At 39.6% G+C, this 17,747-nt stretch overlaps 2 protein-coding genes across 4 annotated transcripts in view; one reads left to right on the forward strand and one right to left on the reverse strand.

Moving 5' to 3' along the window:
* Nucleotides 1-7,096, reverse strand: part of tmem68 (transmembrane protein 68) — a 9,211-nt gene extending 2,115 nt beyond the window's left edge. The window contains exons 1-9 of one of the 2 annotated variants that reach the window (XM_055228348.1): nt 6,842-7,096; nt 5,680-5,796; nt 4,999-5,172; nt 4,766-4,865; nt 4,499-4,666; nt 1,270-1,463; nt 982-1,042; nt 766-905; nt 1-667 (exon numbers count right to left, since the gene is read on the reverse strand). The exon at nt 1-667 is cut by the window's left edge and continues 2,115 nt beyond it. In XM_055228348.1, the coding sequence (XP_055084323.1) occupies nt 485-667; nt 766-905; nt 982-1,042; nt 1,270-1,463; nt 4,499-4,666; nt 4,766-4,865; nt 4,999-5,172; nt 5,680-5,739 (1,080 nt within the window). In that variant the 5' untranslated portion in view covers nt 5,740-5,796; nt 6,842-7,096 and the 3' untranslated portion in view covers nt 1-484. Of the gene's footprint in view, nt 668-765; nt 906-981; nt 1,043-1,269; nt 1,464-4,498; nt 4,667-4,765; nt 4,866-4,998; nt 5,173-5,679; nt 5,799-6,841 lie in introns of those variants that run through there. The other variant, XM_033981995.2, reaches the window with a different exon arrangement.
* A 165-nt stretch (nt 7,097-7,261) lies between these two features.
* tgs1 (trimethylguanosine synthase 1) lies at nt 7,262-17,533 on the forward strand. 2 transcript variants are annotated; one of them, XM_055228347.1, is made up of 16 exons: nt 7,262-7,407; nt 7,979-8,103; nt 8,840-8,895; nt 10,182-10,330; nt 10,399-10,468; nt 10,615-10,695; nt 11,659-12,096; nt 12,878-12,989; nt 13,269-13,355; nt 13,430-13,556; nt 14,572-14,917; nt 15,296-15,463; nt 15,859-16,005; nt 16,393-16,609; nt 16,957-17,035; nt 17,244-17,533. In XM_055228347.1, the coding sequence occupies exons 2-16, from the start codon at nt 7,994-7,996 to the stop codon at nt 17,397-17,399; spliced, it is 2,343 nt and encodes a 780-aa protein (XP_055084322.1). In that variant the 5' UTR covers nt 7,262-7,407; nt 7,979-7,993; the 3' UTR covers nt 17,400-17,533. The 2 variants fall into 2 exon arrangements, with proteins under 2 accessions (XP_055084322.1, XP_055084321.1); XM_055228346.1 differs by having other exon boundaries at nt 7,265-7,407; nt 8,840-8,900; nt 10,184-10,330.
* The last annotated feature ends 214 nt before the right edge of the window (nt 17,534-17,747 follow it).

The raw sequence follows: 17,747 nt of genomic DNA on the forward strand, positions 1-17,747 counted from the left end.
TATTGTGGTGGTGTGTGGTCTAGTTAAAATCTATGACATCAACTATCATTATGTTGTAATTTGTACATATCGTCATATTCATTTAAAGCAATTTAATAAAAGAAACAAGTCTGATGACTTCCACATTAGAAAACTGTGGTGCCCAATGGGATCTGATGTCGCAGTAAACGTAAACGTTATCACAACAAAGCACCGCATGCTGTCGGCTCCTCTTATGGACAGCTGCACATCACTACGTGATGTTGCCCAATCTTACCAATATCACGAATAAAGTGCATACGTCAGAGTGGGTGTGTACCGGTGGAGGTGAAAACAGGTTTCAGTACTGTGGCAGTAGACAAACACTGACAGTGCATTGGTCCATAGAGAGATCGTTAGTCCTGCTTTAGTTCTGCTTTAGTTCTGCTTTAGTTCTGCTTTAGTTCTGCTTTAGTCCTGCTTTAGTCCTGCTTTAGTCCTGCTTTAGTCCTGCTTTAGTCCTGCTTTAGTCCTGCTTTAGACTTGGTTCTGTCCTGTTTCCATCCTGGTTTAGTCCTACTTGAGTTCTTTTTTTCTTGGGCGGATCCTTCAGTTTGTGTCTTGTGTAGACTCTCTCAAACAGAGCTCGGAGAATGCTTCCAGGGATCTGCTGGTGTTCATCTATCAAAGCTTGTACTGCCTTCTGGACCTAAACGAGAACATGTGGCAGAGTGGTTATCCTGTCTCCTCCTGCCAGTGAGGAGGTTGTGGGTTTGACTCCTGATCTCTCTCTGTGGTGATACTCACTTTTTCTGCCAGTTGTGCAGAGTTGATGTTGGGGTCATATGGGATTGGATCTCCAAGGAAAGTTCGGAATTTTACAGGAAATCCACCGTAAATTGGAGCAGCAGGCAGCCGGAATCTCTCGTACAGCCAACGAAAAAAACCTGGGAGAGATTTTGGTTTTGTTACTAACCAAAAATGCGTGGAGGTTTTGATATAAAATGTTTTTGTTGAACTTACGCAGTGTTCCCAGAGACCTGAATCCTTCTCGAACATTTTGTGTAAACATCGGAATTATTGGCTGAAAGAAACAAAGTATGAAATCAAATGAGTTCATCAACCAGGACTAAAGCAAGACTAAAGTAGGACTAAAGCAGGAATACCACAGGACTGAACCAGATCTAAAACAGGACTAAACCAGGTCTAATCAAGAACTAAGCCAGGACTAAATTAGGTCAAACCAGGACTAAACCAGGACTAAACCAGGATTGAATCAGGACTGAATCAGGTCTAAACATGTGTTCTTACCACTTGTGCATCTATAGCGACCTGGGCAAACCCCCTCCTCTTGCCCCAGTGCAGGGGGTAGGTCTCGTCACTGAAGAGTGCCTCCCGTACCCCTCCAGGAGAGATGCCCAGAAGGTGCCCGCTCCTCAGGGCTCTGACACACTCCTCCTGGGGCCCATGGATCACACTGAACACCTCCAGCAGCAGCTTAAATCCTGGAGCAGAATAACAACTATAATGCATGTTTCAGCGAAACTTTTTACACTCTGTTTATTAAGCTGACAGAGCTAGCTGCTTTTCCACTGTGTTTTTATGTGTAAAACTATGTAAAACATTTAGCATCCTGCTGTAGATTTAGGTGGTAGTGAGCTCCTTCCCTGAGGCAGGAATCAATTCTTCCATTTGACCACAATGGCATCTCACCAAACAGGCGGTTTATGTGAGAGGATTTACCCAGTCTTTGGTGTATTTGGTCCTGCTAGCAACGCTATAGACAGTCTTTCACCATTGTTAACAGGAGGTTAACAGCACAGCTTTTATTTTGAGTGAAAATCTTCTAATGTCACCTGAACTACTGCAGCCCCTCAGAGTCAATATATGCATAACAAATGTGTAACAACAATAATAATCCATTGGATTTATATTGCACCTTTCAAGACCTCCTCCTCCTCCCCGCCTGGCCCTCCTCCACCTGCCTCCCTCTCCTCCTCGCCTGGCTCTCATCCTCCTCGCCCGGCTCTCCTTCTCCTCGCCTGGTCTTCCTCCTCCGCGCCTGGTCTTCCTCCTCCTCGCCTGGTCTTCTTCCTCCTCGCCTGGCCCTCCTCCGTCCCCCTCCCTCCTCCTCGCTTGGCCGATTTTTCTTGTTTTGTCTGATTTTTCCTGTTGTTTGATTTTCCTGTTTGTTTTTGTGTGTAGGCAGCACGGTGGCTGAGTGGCTCATGCCTCACAGCAGAAGGTTTGGTTGGATCCCCGGGTCGCCCAGGCCTTTCTGTGTGGAGTTTTTCATGTTTCTCCCCGTGTCTGGATGGATTTCCTCCGGGTACTCTGGTTTCCCCATCAACCAAAACATGAACGCCCTTCGAGACAACTGTTGTTGTGATTTTGGGCGTTACAAAAATAAAATGAATTGAATTGAAGACACCCACAGCACAGTGCATTATTCATTCACTCCCATAGACCGTATAAAGGAGTGGACTGTGAGTGTGATATCACCCATAGTGTTTAGCTCCAGTCAAATGAAGCCAACTGAGGCTAACAATTATAGCAGCTCCTTTGGAGCAGAGTTTTATTAATCAATCAACGTTTATTTATAGAGCGCTTTACAACACTCAAGGTGACCAAAGTGCTTTCCAGTAAAATCAGATTAAAAACAAGTTAAAATCATACTAAAACAGTAAAATAGGAGAATAAAATAAAATACATTAATACAACAAAATATAAATAATGATAATGTGTCACAACATTACTAAGTGTTGAAAACCAGTCTGAATAAATATGTTTTAAGCCTGGATTTAAAAAGACCAAAGTCAGTAATGGTGCACATATCAGGAGACAGTTTGTTCCAGAGTTTGGGCCAAGCCACAGAGAAGATCACCCCAGTGTTTGGATTTAGTTCTCGGAACTTCCAAAAGGAGTTGATTAGATGACCTCAAGGCCCGGTTTGGATTTCAGACCACCAACAGTTCAGCCAGGTAGGGCGGGGCGAGGCCATTAAGAACTTTAAAAACAAAAAGTAAAATTTTAAAATCAACTCTAAAAGAAACAGGAAACCAATGGAGCGAATAAAGGACTGGGGTGATGTGTTGGCGTCTGGATGTGTTGGTTAAAAATCGTGCTGCAGCATTCTGCACAAGTTGAAGGCGACCCAGGGACGACTGGAAATGGTTTGACTTTTGTTAAAAGACGTAGTTGAAAAATATATTTAATATTTATAGTGGGAAATCTGAGTATGTGTATCACAGCAACCTAAGAGTCAATCAGGAGCCAGGCTGGAAGGTACGTACCCCTTCTCACCTGCCAGAGGTTAGCAATGTTATCAGTCAAACCAGTTGCTAATGCTTGGGGGAGCAACCTTAGGGAAAGAAGGCACCTGAGTCGTCTGTTATTGATGTTCATGTCTTGATTTATGGACAAAATAAAGAAATTACCCCCAGAATCATATAGAGCAGGATAATACGAACATTTTAAGACCAAAATTATGAATCTGACATTAGCAGTTACAGAGAGAGGGACAGCTATTTTTCAATAGAAAGTGAATTGGAGGCAAAGTCGATGGAGCTCAAACATGCCCATGCTCACTTCCTGTTTGCAACGCAGCGGCTAGCGGGTTAGCTATATCTATTTACCTATACAGTCTATGTTCACTCCACACTCAGTGGTCGTATGTTTCTATTGTAGCCACAGCTGCCCTAGGGCAGTAAAATGTACAGTTGAAAGCATAGTTTACATACACTATATAAAAAGACAGGCTTTTTTCTCACTGTCTGACATGAAAACAGACTAACCTTTTCTGCTAAATGCCTGAATAATGAGAGAAGAATTTTTCAAAGTCAGAACTTTACATATGGTTAGAATTACTATGCATTTAAACATTGTAGAAAAACCCAGATAATGATGTCATGTCTTTGGAATCTTCTGATAGGTTTATTGACAACATTTGAGTTAATTAGAGACACAACTGTAGGTGTATTTGAAGGCACACCTGAAACACACTGCTCCTTTGTGTAACATCATGGGAAACTAAAAAAAAAAAACAGCCAAGATATCAGGAAGAGAACTGTGGACTTGTACAAGTCTGGTTCATCCATGGGTGCAATTTCCAGATGCCTGAAGGTGCCATGTTCATCTGTTCAAACGATTATACACAAGTATACACATCATGGGAATGTCCAGCATCACACCACTCAGGAAGGAGATGGGTTCTGTGTCACACAGACAAATGTGCTTTGGTCCAAAATGTGCATGTTAACCCAAGAACAAAGGCAAAAGACCTTGTGAAGATGCTGCTGAAGCTGGAAAGAGTGTGTCCTTATTCACAGTAAATGAGTACTGTATCAAGACTTGAATTGAAAAATTGGCTGAAAACATCCTTCTCTCAATATTCTGGGATTTAGAAATTGTAATTCTAATCCTAATTAATCTAAAACAGGAAAGGTTTAGTCTGATTTTATGTCAGACAGTGAGAAAAATGTGACTTTGTATATAGTGTATGTAAACTTCTGATTTCAACTGTATGTGTGTAGAGTTGTACCTGGGATCTTGAAGAGGAAGTGGTCAGCCACAGAGTGACAGGTGCGGCCCTTTTGCAGAATCACATTTGCCAAAAAATAATAATAATCAATAGGAATGGCCCCGTGATAGTAAACGATGAGAGCAGGGCCGTGGTCTGGGACCTTCTCCATGCCGTGGATCTCATAGCCTACAACAGTCAGAGAGTATGGTGATATTAAATTAGTAATAATGAATAATACTGCATGTAAAACACTAACTAAGTGAAATAGAATATGAAAGATCTCACCATGCCAGATGGCCCCATGTCCGTCCCAGAGAGTGGCCAGTGTTTTCCGGGCTCCGTCCCATAAGTTGTTGCAGTATGCTTCTCTCAGCTGATTCTTCCTCTGTGAAGGAAATATATAAATTGATTATTGAAATATTCTATAATTAAACCATAATTATTTGTATAAGTTTGCCTTCCTTTGACAACTGAAACGAAAGGATAAAAATAATGTGTTTACTAGAGGCTATATTTACCTTGTAGACGTGGAGAAAGAGGATGGAGAGGTAGAGGAGGATGACGATGAGGAAGGGCAGGATGAAGACCACGGCCAGAGGAGTGAAGACCCAGAGAATGTACTCCAGGACGGAGAGATAATCCTCCATCTGCCCAAGACCAGCCCAGGCCTCGAACGTTTGGAACAAGCATAACTGAAAAAGAGAGAGAGAGGGAGAGAGGAGGGAGGATGAGGGGAAGAAGAGAGTGGAAGAGAGAGGGTGAGTAGGGGGTGAGAGGGGGAAAGCGAGGAAGAGGGAGAAGGGGGAGAGAGAGGAGAGGGAGACAAAGAAAGAAAGGGGAAGAGGGGAGAGAGAGTAGGAGGGACAGCATGAGAAAAGAGAGAGCAAAAGATGAAAGAGGGGGGAGAAAGAAAAGAGACAACAATATAATGTCATGTCAAAAATAAATAAATAAATAAACACTCACTAGATACAAAAAATCTCACATAAATTGGATCTTTCCTCAATCGTTTTAAAATTATTGAACTATATATCAGAACCAGCATAAGACTACATTGTGATATTAAATAATTATTTGGAGTATATTTGAGTTTGAAAAACTGGAATTACTTGAACCAATCATAGAATTATTTATACAAGTAAAAGGTGTCTTGCTCAAAGACTCCAACGACAGCACAGACCAGTGGCAGAGGCTCTTACCAACAGAGAGAGTGTGTCCTCAGACTCCCAAACACAAGACTGGTTCTGAGAGGAGGACATCTCAGCGACCCACAATGCATCAGGAACACCACCCACAATGCATCAGGGTGCGTGGGACTACATGAACACATAACAAATAAGAATACGTCAATGTCTAAAACACGTACTACAGAATATAGTCCTTATGCTGTAGAGCAACAAGCACAGAGATATGGTTTTGCGTCAATTAGGACAATATTGATTAAAAAAAAACAGGTTACTTTTAACTTCTAGATTTTGAGAACAGATTATACCAGGGGTCTGTGTAACTCTATGGCACATGGCACTGTTCATCTAAAAATGTTTAACCTTCTTATTATTTGTTTGGGATCGGTTCCACAAACTTGTCATATAAGTCCTGTCAACTGACAACAATCATAAGATTGTTGTCAGTTGACAGGACTTTAAGCCATACGATTGGCTTAAAGTCCTGTCAACTGACAACAATCTTTGGGGTTGAATAATGGCTCCACTTTTATTTATGTTGACAAAAATGAACTCCCCCTGTTTAAAATAAACTAAAATAATGTCAATCCATCATAAATATGTTAAAATATGTCTGTAAATGTCTTGGTCAAGGTTCAAGTATTGCGTAAGAAGTTAATAGACTGTAATAGTAACTGTAACATTTTACTTATGTCTGCAGGTTTCTGTAATTTTTATTTTCAAACTGCTCTTTTGGCAGTGTTTGTATATAGTCTATAGGCCTACTCAGTGGTGGAACATAACGAAGTAAAAGTAGTAAAATACTGTACATAAGTAAATGAATAATAAATAAATGAATAAATAAATGAATCTCTAATACTGGCCTCTGTTTAGGATTGGACAGGATTCGAATACATTTCAATAGATTTGCATTTCTATTTATTTATTTTTTTTACAGTTAGCTAACAGTATGTTTTCTTTTTACCTTGACGTGTACAGTTAACGAAAAACAATAAGGTCCAAGAAAACTAAATAGATTTGTAAGATGATTCCATGGTAAGATCACAAATCATAATTCATAAAGCTGCAATGACAAATAAGAGACACATATATAACCTTATAAAATATAAAACTAAACAATGTCATGCTGAATTTCTTAATAATAACCAAAATATTACACAAATTAGAGACTACAAACCAGATTTTGTGCAGATATTCGCCTTTTCATGAGGTAAACAACAAAACACCGGTTAGAGGACGAGTGTGGCTTCTCAAAATGTGGCCATATTATTGAGATTTGGAGATTATAAATGAAGCAATTCAATCCGAACCTATTCAATTATGAAGTGTTGAGAATTACAGGTTTTTCTGCTAATTTAACAGACTAAAATTGGCCACTTATGACCCAAATGTGTTATCGGTGGCGTCCTTCCGCGTTTGGCTGTGGTCACGTGACATTTAAGCAAAAATAGATGTGTATGTATTAAAAACTAAATTTATAAGATGTGCATATTTTAATTACAATATTAATAATTCAAACTCTAAAAAATGTAATAGTTGTAAAAAAAATATATATAACAATAAATTGAAACATTAAAATTGTTGTTCCGTTGTTTCTGACGGACGTCGAAATGTGACGGACCTCCAGCGCGCCTGCTTGAAGACAGCGCATATATCTTTCACGTTTTTATATTTTGTTACGTATTTGGAGGTTTTATAAAAACAGAAGAATTGCGAATAACTTAATTTTGGATTAAGCAAAATGTAAGTTTTTATTCATATATGTTTTACGGTGTTATATTATAAAACAAAACAAAAAAACAAAAAAAAACCTTCATGCTAGCTGTCATTCAAGATGCTTCTCTTCTGCACAACGCAGAGAAGATGTTTAAGTACAATTCTTTAGCTGTACCATATTAAATCCTAAACAATATAACATTAAGAAAAATTTTAGGTAGAGATTGTTTTAATGTGATGTTTAACAAGTTAAAATACATCCTGTCATAGAAACGATATGATATAAAGACTCACTAAATGTAATTACTTGGTTATATATATATTAATTATAAAGGGAGTGCCATCATTAAGATAATGTTTTGGGGTTTGTTTGTTTTTTTTATGAGATCCCCAAAAGTCAAATGTTTCCCTGATCATGTCTATTAGTCACAAGCTCCATTTTCCTGCTGTATTTATCCATTCACACCACAACATCTGCAGATTAACTAGAGACATTTGACCTGCCCTCATCTCAGGTCAAAGATATAGGAGGATGGGAGGGCATCACACATGGATATGGGTAGCAATAATTATCATTTTATTTTGTTTTTCCTTTCAGTTTTTTGTTGACGTGATGTTGGACCGAAGCAGGACCACAGTTCTGGCGGACATCTTGTTTTTCAGCAGTGAACTCTCCTCCAAAGACCAGCGCATCCACTGCCGCTGCTCCCGGGCTTTTGTCATGTAAGAATCTGCTTTAAAGATGAAGTCATTATCAGTATCATTTATTTTATTTATTTAGTCTATTTTAGCGACTTAGTAAAAAAAAAAAATCACATTAGGGCTGCTACTAAGAATTATTTCAGTAGAAGCTGACTAGTCATTGATTTTTTTTTTATCTGGTACACTGACACTTTTTAAATGCATCATCAGCCAAGTACAGTGACGGAAGGCTTTTATATATTTGGCCACATGGTTAAATCGTCACATTTTTATGTAGTGCTTTTCCTCTTTTAAGATACTTAAAGTGATTTACATCAAGGAACCACTCACCAATTCCCACACATTCATACACCAGGGTACACAGACACTGGGGACGAGGTAGGTTAAGTGTCTTGCCCAAGGACACAACGACAGCATTGATCTGTGGGAGCTGGAAATATACTCTCAACCTATGGGTAAATGGATCTGACAAATAACAAAGAAAGTTTATTATTGATGAAAATCCAAATTATCTTATTATGTTTTTCACATTTTGATTTAATAATGCCACTGTCTTTGTTATTAAAAGGTCTTTTTGCACATAGTCACAAATCACGATTAGTCAGTTAATCGCTACAGCCCTAAATAACAGATAATTATGTAAGCAAGTTTGATACTTAAAATGAGTCGGCAGAAGAATAAGGTGTAAAGGCCTCCCCCTGTTTATATAACTGACTGGCTAAAAGTGATTATTATTTTATGTGTACTTTTTCTCCAGAGACCGCGAATTGTATCGTTCTGACAATCGACTTCTCAAGAATGAAACACAGCCAGGTAAGGTGGTGCCACTGCAGGTTAGCACATTCACCTCACAGCAAGAAGGTTATGCAATGTTTTGTGTGTGGAGTTTGCATGTTCTGCCATCAACTGATACTTTGCAGTGGATTTCGTCAATGTTCCCTGGGGGTATGATTAGGCCTGTCATGATAACAAATTTTGAAATGCAATATATTGCTGTAGTAAATATAGATGGGAAATGATAATACTGAAACCAAACCAATAAAATATGTTTTGGAGAATTATCCCCCAAAACATATTCTAAATGTACAATATTGTTAAAAAATTGCCATAATAGTTGAATGTGACACTTAAGAAATGAGTTTGTATCTTTAATGAGTCATGAGTACATTTCATTATAGTATAGAAAAATAACAAAAAAAATCCCAGTAGTATAAAGAAATAGTACCCACGATACATATTGACTCCCAAAAGGTATTGTTCCATCTAACATATTGTAATGATCTTATATTTTGTGTTTAGTTCAGGGTGGACACCTTTTGTTGGTCTTGTAACTGTTTATGTGTTGTGAGTTTATTTGTGCTTTTAAACAAGTCTCACACATACACTACAGTCATTAGCCAACTGTTTTTCAGTTGTCACTGTCACCTTTCTGTTGGAAATCAAAAACCTAAACAGGACCATGAACGCTTGTGTTGATCACAACCTCCTGAAAATGTGTTGTGTTGTTGTGTTTTGTATTTATTCTTGAGCTTTCAGACAATCTTAAAGCTTTGACATTGTCTTGCCATGGTAACTGCTGAACATTCTGCCAATAGAGATACATGTAGAACATCTCCAGCGTGATGCTACTGCAAATATTCTAATCCTCCAGCTAAATGCTCCTGACCAGGATCCTGGCTCAGACATGGAGAACGGTCTCCAGGTTTAACCCAGAGACACTGGAGGATGGGTCAAAAGTGAGGAAATAGTGGAAATTGAATGCGTATTATTATGATTGTTATTTAATGTGTGTTTCCCATTGCCTAAGTGGTCTAAAACAAGCTGAGCAATATGTTGCTGTTAAAATATATACCTTTTGTTTTGTATTTGCTTAAATAACTCTAAACTTCATTTTTTTATTACAAGAGGCAAAAAATGACACGTTTACCTCAAATTATTCAAATAAGGATTGCCTCTGCCACCATAGTCTCATTATAAACCTGTATAAACCTATATTTGAATAGAGTTTAATGCTAATTTACAACAGAACATCTAAAAATATGTAATTGATTAATGCATATAATATCAGTTTATAATTTGTTATTTTCTTTTGACACCAGAGGATGAGTATAAGGAGGAAACAGAGGAGCAAACTGTAGACGCTGAACCAAATTCAGAGGAAGACAATGTTTTGGACGAAGAGTCTGAGCTGATGTTAAAGATGGGACTTCCTCTGTCCTTCTCCAGCTCCTCAGAATACAAGAGAAACGTGAGTCTGGAGGGTGGGGCCAAAGTATTTTTTAAAAGAAGAGGAAACTCTATTTACTTCTGTTCTAGGGGAAGAGGGTGAACAAGAACCCAGCTCCATTTTGGGTCATGGGACCAGACGAAGAGGATGATTCTGATGGTAATATGTCTGAAAAGGTTAACCAGTATAATTCAATTATTAATAATTACATTCAGTTCATTTAAAAATGGTAATATGAACGTTTTGGCATATTGCCCACTACTACTGTAAATTCTGTTTTATAACAGAACATTATGTTATTACAGATGTAGAAGAGGATGAGCCTGAACCTGAGGCTGAACAAACAATAGTCGACACAAAAGAGGAGGACTGGCAAAAGTACTGGGGTAAGATTAGTAGTATTTGGTCATGGCTGTACCAGAATATGTGTTTATTCTGTTTTCAGTTTAAAACAAGAGAAACATGATGATAGCAGTTTTTTGTGGTTGGATAAATACAGGATTGAGGGTGTATTACACTTCTACTACGCAAAGCAGTGCAAAGTATAGACATGATTTGAAATGACTACACACACAGTTAATATTGTTGGGAAAATTATGAAAATCGGCTCTATATATTGACTGATCTTGATTCTAAAATATCTATCTGCATCGGCTATGAAAAGAAAAAAAAAAACGTTGATCTTGATGGGAAACATTTGTGATCTTTCCCATTTGACTGTGGTGATCAGAAGGATCAATGGTGCAGATTGGCAGCCTCTTTTCTGTCAGTCTGAACAACAGCTCACCACCACCAAGTATGGAGTAGATAAATAATGCATTATTATAAAAATGCAGATAAAAATACCATATGACACATTATACTGAAGCAAATGCTCTCTCATTAAAACCCCAACTACCTCCACTGCATTACTTCTAGTTTGATCCACTTCTCTCTAGGCCTTCCCTCCAGGCCTGTCACGATAATCACTATCGATACTCTGCAGCTGATGTCATCAACATTTCCTGGGGGTGTGATGCAAGCTTTACAGCACTGCTCTGTGTGTCAGACTTTAATTTAAGCCTTGCTTTAACACACTCTGAACAGAAAGAGCTGATTTAGTTTGCGCTACAACGGGTGAGATGATCTGCTGTTAAACAAGTCCCTCACACATAAAATTACAGGCACAAGCATTTATTTTTTGCAGCTCAACAATATTGAACAGTACTGTACATTTAGAATACTTCTATGTGAATAATTCTGCTTTATGATTTGGTTTCAATATTATCGTTTGTCATCTAGATTACCTTCAGCTGTATGTTGCACTTCAGAATGTGTTGTGATGACTGGCCAACTTCTCTCTTCTTCAGCTGAACAGGGGGAGTCTTTGCTCTGGACCCACTGGTTGGAGAAGAATCCGGACTTTGGATCTCAACCAGATTTGGACCCTCCCTGGACCAACCCGGACCTAAAGACCTCCTGGGATCTGCACTACAAGAAGACCTACTACGACTACCAAAACCAGTTCTACTACTGGACCGACCAGGGCTGGACTGTGGACTGTCTTTCAGAAAGTGGGACAGAGGAGCAGGGAGGAGGCGGGGAGAGAGAAGGGGAGGAGACCTATCGACTGACTGAAGAATTCAAAAGTTTTTGCACCTTAAAAACACCTGGAGATTATCCAAATGTTGACATTAAAAATACATTTGTGAAAAATGAAGGAGGAGAGGAAGCAGAGCCGAGTGATGGAGGAACTGATGATAAAAACCCCTCTGAATGTTGCCCAGTCAACTCAGAGCCACAAACAGGTACAGTAAAAATAAAAATATAGAAATGCATTGTAATTGTAAGCCAGATCTTTAATATAGATAAACTTTTAAGGGTAGAAGCTAGGGTTGTGAAAAGTATTGAATATCAGATACTAATTGATACTAAAACTAGTATTGAAACTAGATATGCATTTGAGCAGGTATTCACAGGACAGAAATGAACCTTTCCTCAATATCTTTAGAATGATGTTGAGCTGTATCTTTCACAAGTATAAGACACATAGACTAGTGTACACCCATGGACCAATATGGAACCTACCGGGACACTGAGGGATTACAAAGGTATAAGGCCACATGGGAATACATTGCATTAATTCTATTATAGATGTTTCCGTTGCTAAAGAAATAACTTGAAAAACATCCAATCTTACTGTGAGTGAAGTCGCTGCTCCACAGATCTGACCTGTAACTTGGCCTGTTGGCATTACCTGTTTGTCTTCATGGAGATAGATGAGAAGCAGGGACCCTTCAACAGAAAAGTGCCCCCCTCTTTAAAAGATAAAATGTGATGCATTATAAGGTACATTATGTATTATACAAAATTGACTTTTTTGAGCATTCTATCATAGCATTGTTCCCTCAAAAACATGTCTAATGTGGTTTTATGTCATCCATGCATGTGTGAGTAATCTAGAGATCTCTCTTACAATTAGCAGTACGATCCTGTATAAGACTCCACCCGCGAGCCTACGCCACACATGTTATTATTGTAAAATAGTATAATATTTGACTTTAAACTAATCTTTTCTGTTTTTTCCAGGGTCACAGCCGACTGCTGGAGGAGTGAACAGGAGTGAGTCCAGGAGGAAGATGTCGTCCGAGGAAGAGGAAGATGAGCCTCCAGAAAAGCCTCAGGTCAAACTCAAACGCAGGTCAGTGCAAATGCCCAGAACGATTAAAGCTGCACTATGTAACTTTTCTCATCCCCTAGCTGCTTGTTTCCATGGAGATGTTATTTCTTTACCTGGAATGTTCCAATAACTACTTGATTAATCTAAGCAAACAATTGATAGATTACTTGGAGTTTTACACTTCTGTTAAACTATCTCCATGGAGACAAGCAAAGAATTTACAAAAAGTAATATATATACGCACCCTGAGAGTTGAACCGTTTCAACATGCTCCATTTTTCTTCTCTTTCTTCTCTTTAGTCATGAGCTGGACCTAGAGGAGAGCCCACAGCCCATGTCCGAAGAATCCTGGAGAAAACTGGGACTTAAACGCAACCCAAACCCAATGTAGGTTCATATAGACTGATATTATACTAAGTGTAAAAGTAACAAAAGTATAAATACAGGTCTGTCTCCTGCAGCTTCTCGAGTGTGTTCAGTGCTAAAGGATTTCAGAAACAACAGAAAAAGAAAAAACAAAACCGTAAGCCGAACAAACACATTCGGTTCACAGACGACGACTCTCAGAGCAGCTCCACTCTCAGTAAGGTAAAAACAGGAGACTCTATTTGATTATTTTGTAGTATTTAAATAAGGAATGTAGATTAAAGGTGCACTGTGTAACTTTTCTGGCAGGGGTGAGGGAGGGGTCCATCTCCAGGTTGTCCTCATGGAAATGTTATCTTATTGCATTAAGATTGCATTTGTAAAAACATGCATTCTTACTGTGAGCGGGCTTGCCACTTCACAGATCTGACCTGTAAGTTGGCCTGGTGATGTCACTTGATTGTCCATCCATCCATCTTCTTCCGCTTATCCGGGGCCGGGTCGCGGGGGCAGCAGTCTAAGCAGGGACTCCCAGACTTCCCTCACCCCGGACACGTCCTCCAGCTCCTCCGGTGGGACCCCAAGGCGTTCCCAGGCCAGCCGAGAGACATAGTCCCTCCAGCGTGTCCTGGGTCTTCCCTGGGGCCTCCTCCCGGTGGGACATGCCCAGAACACCTCCCTAGGGAGGCGTCCAGGAGGCATCCTGAGCAGATGCCCACTTGATTGTCTCTGTGGAAATTCATTAAATGCCTCACTGTTGTGCATTTTAAAAACAAATGACCAAGAAGAAATAACATCTCCATGGAAACAAACAGGAGGGTAGACCCTGTGCCGAAAAGTTACATAGTGAACCTTTAATTCTTTTGAGCAGTTTTGTTTCATGAATCAGGAATGATCTTGACATTGACAACAAGTAAATTTCCCATTCTTTTTTCTGATAGACTTTCCATAAAAAAAAAATTAAGTTTGGAAGGTCAGAGCTATATTTTAAAATCTGTTTCTGAAACTTTATAAACTGCAAACGTAAGTATTTCAGAGAATCTTGTGTTTTAAATCTGCTTTTTGGACTTTAAACAATCGCGCTATGGATATTAGTTAGCACGTAGCAGGTTAGCCTCCGCGATGCTTTTGAACTCTTAATATTTGAATTTTTCCAAGTCTATGGGAAAAACGAATGCAAAATTAACCAGTGGTCACTGTTGAGCTCCACAGAACATAAAAAACATATTATTTTTAGGTGAAGGATTTTCTTGGGAACATCCAAAGAAACACGGAAGTTTGTGAACAATCGGAAGCTACAACATCAGAGCCCAGTCCACAATGCGAACCAGGAAATATGGACATCGCAGAGGAGAGCAAAGAGGGATTAAAGAATGATAGAAACATGGAGGAGGAAGAGAAGAAAGAGGAGATAGAGAACATTGAGGAGGAGAGGACAGTCCCTTGTGGTTCAAATAGCAGCAGTCTGTGGGATCCTGGGGCAGAGGAGGGAGATGAGGGAGAGGAGCTGAACCGAGCCCAGAACAAGAGACCTCTGCCCTGCTTAGAGACACCGGACTTCCTCCTGCCCGAGTCCTCTGAAGGTAACAAACTGTGGAAATGGACTTTTGAAAATGACCATTATTAAATTTAAGCAACATTCTAGTGAAAGTCATTTAATCCCAAGAGGATAAAAATGTTCCACAAAAAAAGCAAAACCAGCCTAAATTCACTGACCCTGTATATGATATGATATTTTATTTTCTTAATAATCCTGTGGGAATATAGAGTCACTTTCCCTTCTCAAAGTTACAACATAAAGGTGCACTCTGTAACTTGTCTTGTGGTGGTCATCTCCATGGTGATGTGAAGTTATTGCTTTCCCTGGAATTTTCTACAGTCTTGTGTCGAGGTCTTCACGGATCTGACTTGTAACTTGGCCTGTAAAAGACATGTAGTAAAGTTGTATGTGTTTGCTGCAGGTGTGAGTGCAGACAGCGCCCCCTGGCCTCAGAGGAACAGGAGAGGTAAACAGAGGAGGACAGATCCGATACCAGAGGAGGTTGCAGCTGAACCAGAGCTGGCCAAATACTGGGCCCAGAGACACAGACTGTTCTCACGCTTCGACCAGGGCATCCGGCTGGACAGAGGTCTGTTCCCATGGAAACATTTCCACAGGCAGGGAACATGCTTTAGACCAGTAGTTCTCAAACATTTCACACTAGGAAACTATTTGACTACCACTAGATCTAAAACAGGACTATTCCAAATCTACAAGCTCAACTAGCTCTAAACTTGGTCTAAGATAGAACTACATAATTACTTTACTAGTTCTAAACGAGAAATAACAAAGAAGAGAAGAGAGAAAAACGATTCAATTGACTTTAAATTCAGCAAAAATGTAACTGCAGTTACAGAACCATCTGTCACATTGCCATTACAGAGGGCTGCTTCTTTGGTATTGGCTTTATTAGGTCAGTACTTCTCTACTTTTACAGAGGGCTGGTTAGTGGGTGTAATAGTTGTGTACCTCCCTGTATTACAGAGGGCTGGTTCTCTGTGACCCCAGAGAAAATCGCTGAGCACATCGCTGTTCGAGTTCAGAGCACTTTTCGTTCGGCTCAGCTCATCGTCGACGCCTTCTGTGGAGTTGGAGGGAATGCCATCCAGTTTGCCCTCAGTGGCAGCAGAGGTACATGCAGTACTACTACTACTACTACCAATACATCTGTCAGTATGCGTAAACCAAATTACTGTACTGCAACTATTACTTCTACTACTACTGCTACTGTTACTACCATAGTACCTTCCATTACATCTGCATCATACATTACTATTTACTATTTATTACTGTTACTTCTTCAACTGCTACATCAAGGAGCTTAGTATCTTCCCCACAGTTCTGGCCTCAGTCTGTAGATGGCACTATAACTCTTCTCTCTAAAGTTCACGCCAAATTATACCTTTCATACATTATCTGGGCTTGATTCTAGATTCTAACTAGATTGTAGGTAGTAAATTAAATACTACTGCTGCTAGTACTGCTCCTCACTCCTCCCCATGTCTCCTCTCACTCCAGTCCTGGCGGTGGACATAGACCCCGTGCGCTTAGATCTGACTCGTCATAACGCGGCGGTCTACGGCGTCGCTGACCGCATGGACTTCATTCAGGGAGACTTCCTGCAGCTCGCCCCCCGTCTCCGTGGCGACGTGGTTTTCCTGGCTCCGCCCTGGGGAGGCCCCGCCTACCTCAACGCCGACGTCTTCAACATCCAGACCATGATGGAGCCTGACGGATATCCTTTATATGTGCTGTGTGTCAGATGCCCTCCCTTTCTCCAATACTCTTGTGTGTGAGATGCCCTCCCTTCCTGCTGTACCCCTGTGTGCCATTGTGTCTTTGGGCAAGGCACTTCTTCCACATTACCCACATAAGTTTGTGTTGGTAAGAGCATATGGCATAGACCTTTTTCAGATCATCACATAGGTTATTTATTTGGTTAGGAGGTACAAGATTTTAATTTATTTTCAGGAGGATTTAAGCTGCATAAATACTAGTAGCATCAGTGGACAGCGATCCAACAATTAATGAGTGCATTATAACTGCTGTACCTATAAAATATTTTCCTTAACTCTTGGTCACATTTGAGATTTTCCAAAAGGCCAAACTTATTTCTGACAACATCGTGTATTTCCTGCCTCGGAACGCTGACATGGACCAGGTTTGTAGTTAATTCTTAAAGGTGCTACACAAAATTGATTATTTTTAGCCGTATTATAATGCTGCTACCTCCCCAAAAACAGACCTGGACAACTCCAGGTCTGTTTGTGATGAGAAAACATTAGAACAGAGATCAGAGAACAGCATAACATGGGCCCTTTTAAATAGTACAATGAAATAAAGTAAATATTACTTTTGTCCTTGTACAGATCGCGTCGCTGGCTGGTCCCGGAGGTCGAGTGGAAGTGGAACAGAACTTTCTCAATAACAAACTGAAAACCATCACTGCATATTTCGGGGATTTAATAAAGTCCAGTGGCTCAGAGGAGGACTGTGTTTCCCACAATGCAACACAACAAGACTGAGTTTAACATACTGGGACATTTTTAATCTAGTTCAATTATGTGACCAACTTTGTTGGAAGTAACACTCTGTACTTTTTGTATATATATTTGCTCATTTTATTCATTTATAAAATAAATAGTTTTATATCAAATGCATTAAATGTGGAATTATTATTAATTCATTGTAACATTCATTTAGTAATTTGATCCTTTTAATGCTGAAGTAGTTGCTCTGTATAAATCAGAAGTATTTACAGATTGAAGCTTTATGAGGATGGTTCAGTATGAACAGGGTTTTCAGTGAAAAATAATTTCAATGAGAATTTCAAATGTTTGTCCATTATTCAAATTTTGTGTTTAACAAAAATG

Source organism: Periophthalmus magnuspinnatus, chromosome 17, assembly GCF_009829125.3.
Source record: "Periophthalmus magnuspinnatus isolate fPerMag1 chromosome 17, fPerMag1.2.pri, whole genome shotgun sequence".
Classification (NCBI taxonomy): Eukaryota; Metazoa; Chordata; class Actinopteri; order Gobiiformes; family Gobiidae; genus Periophthalmus; species Periophthalmus magnuspinnatus.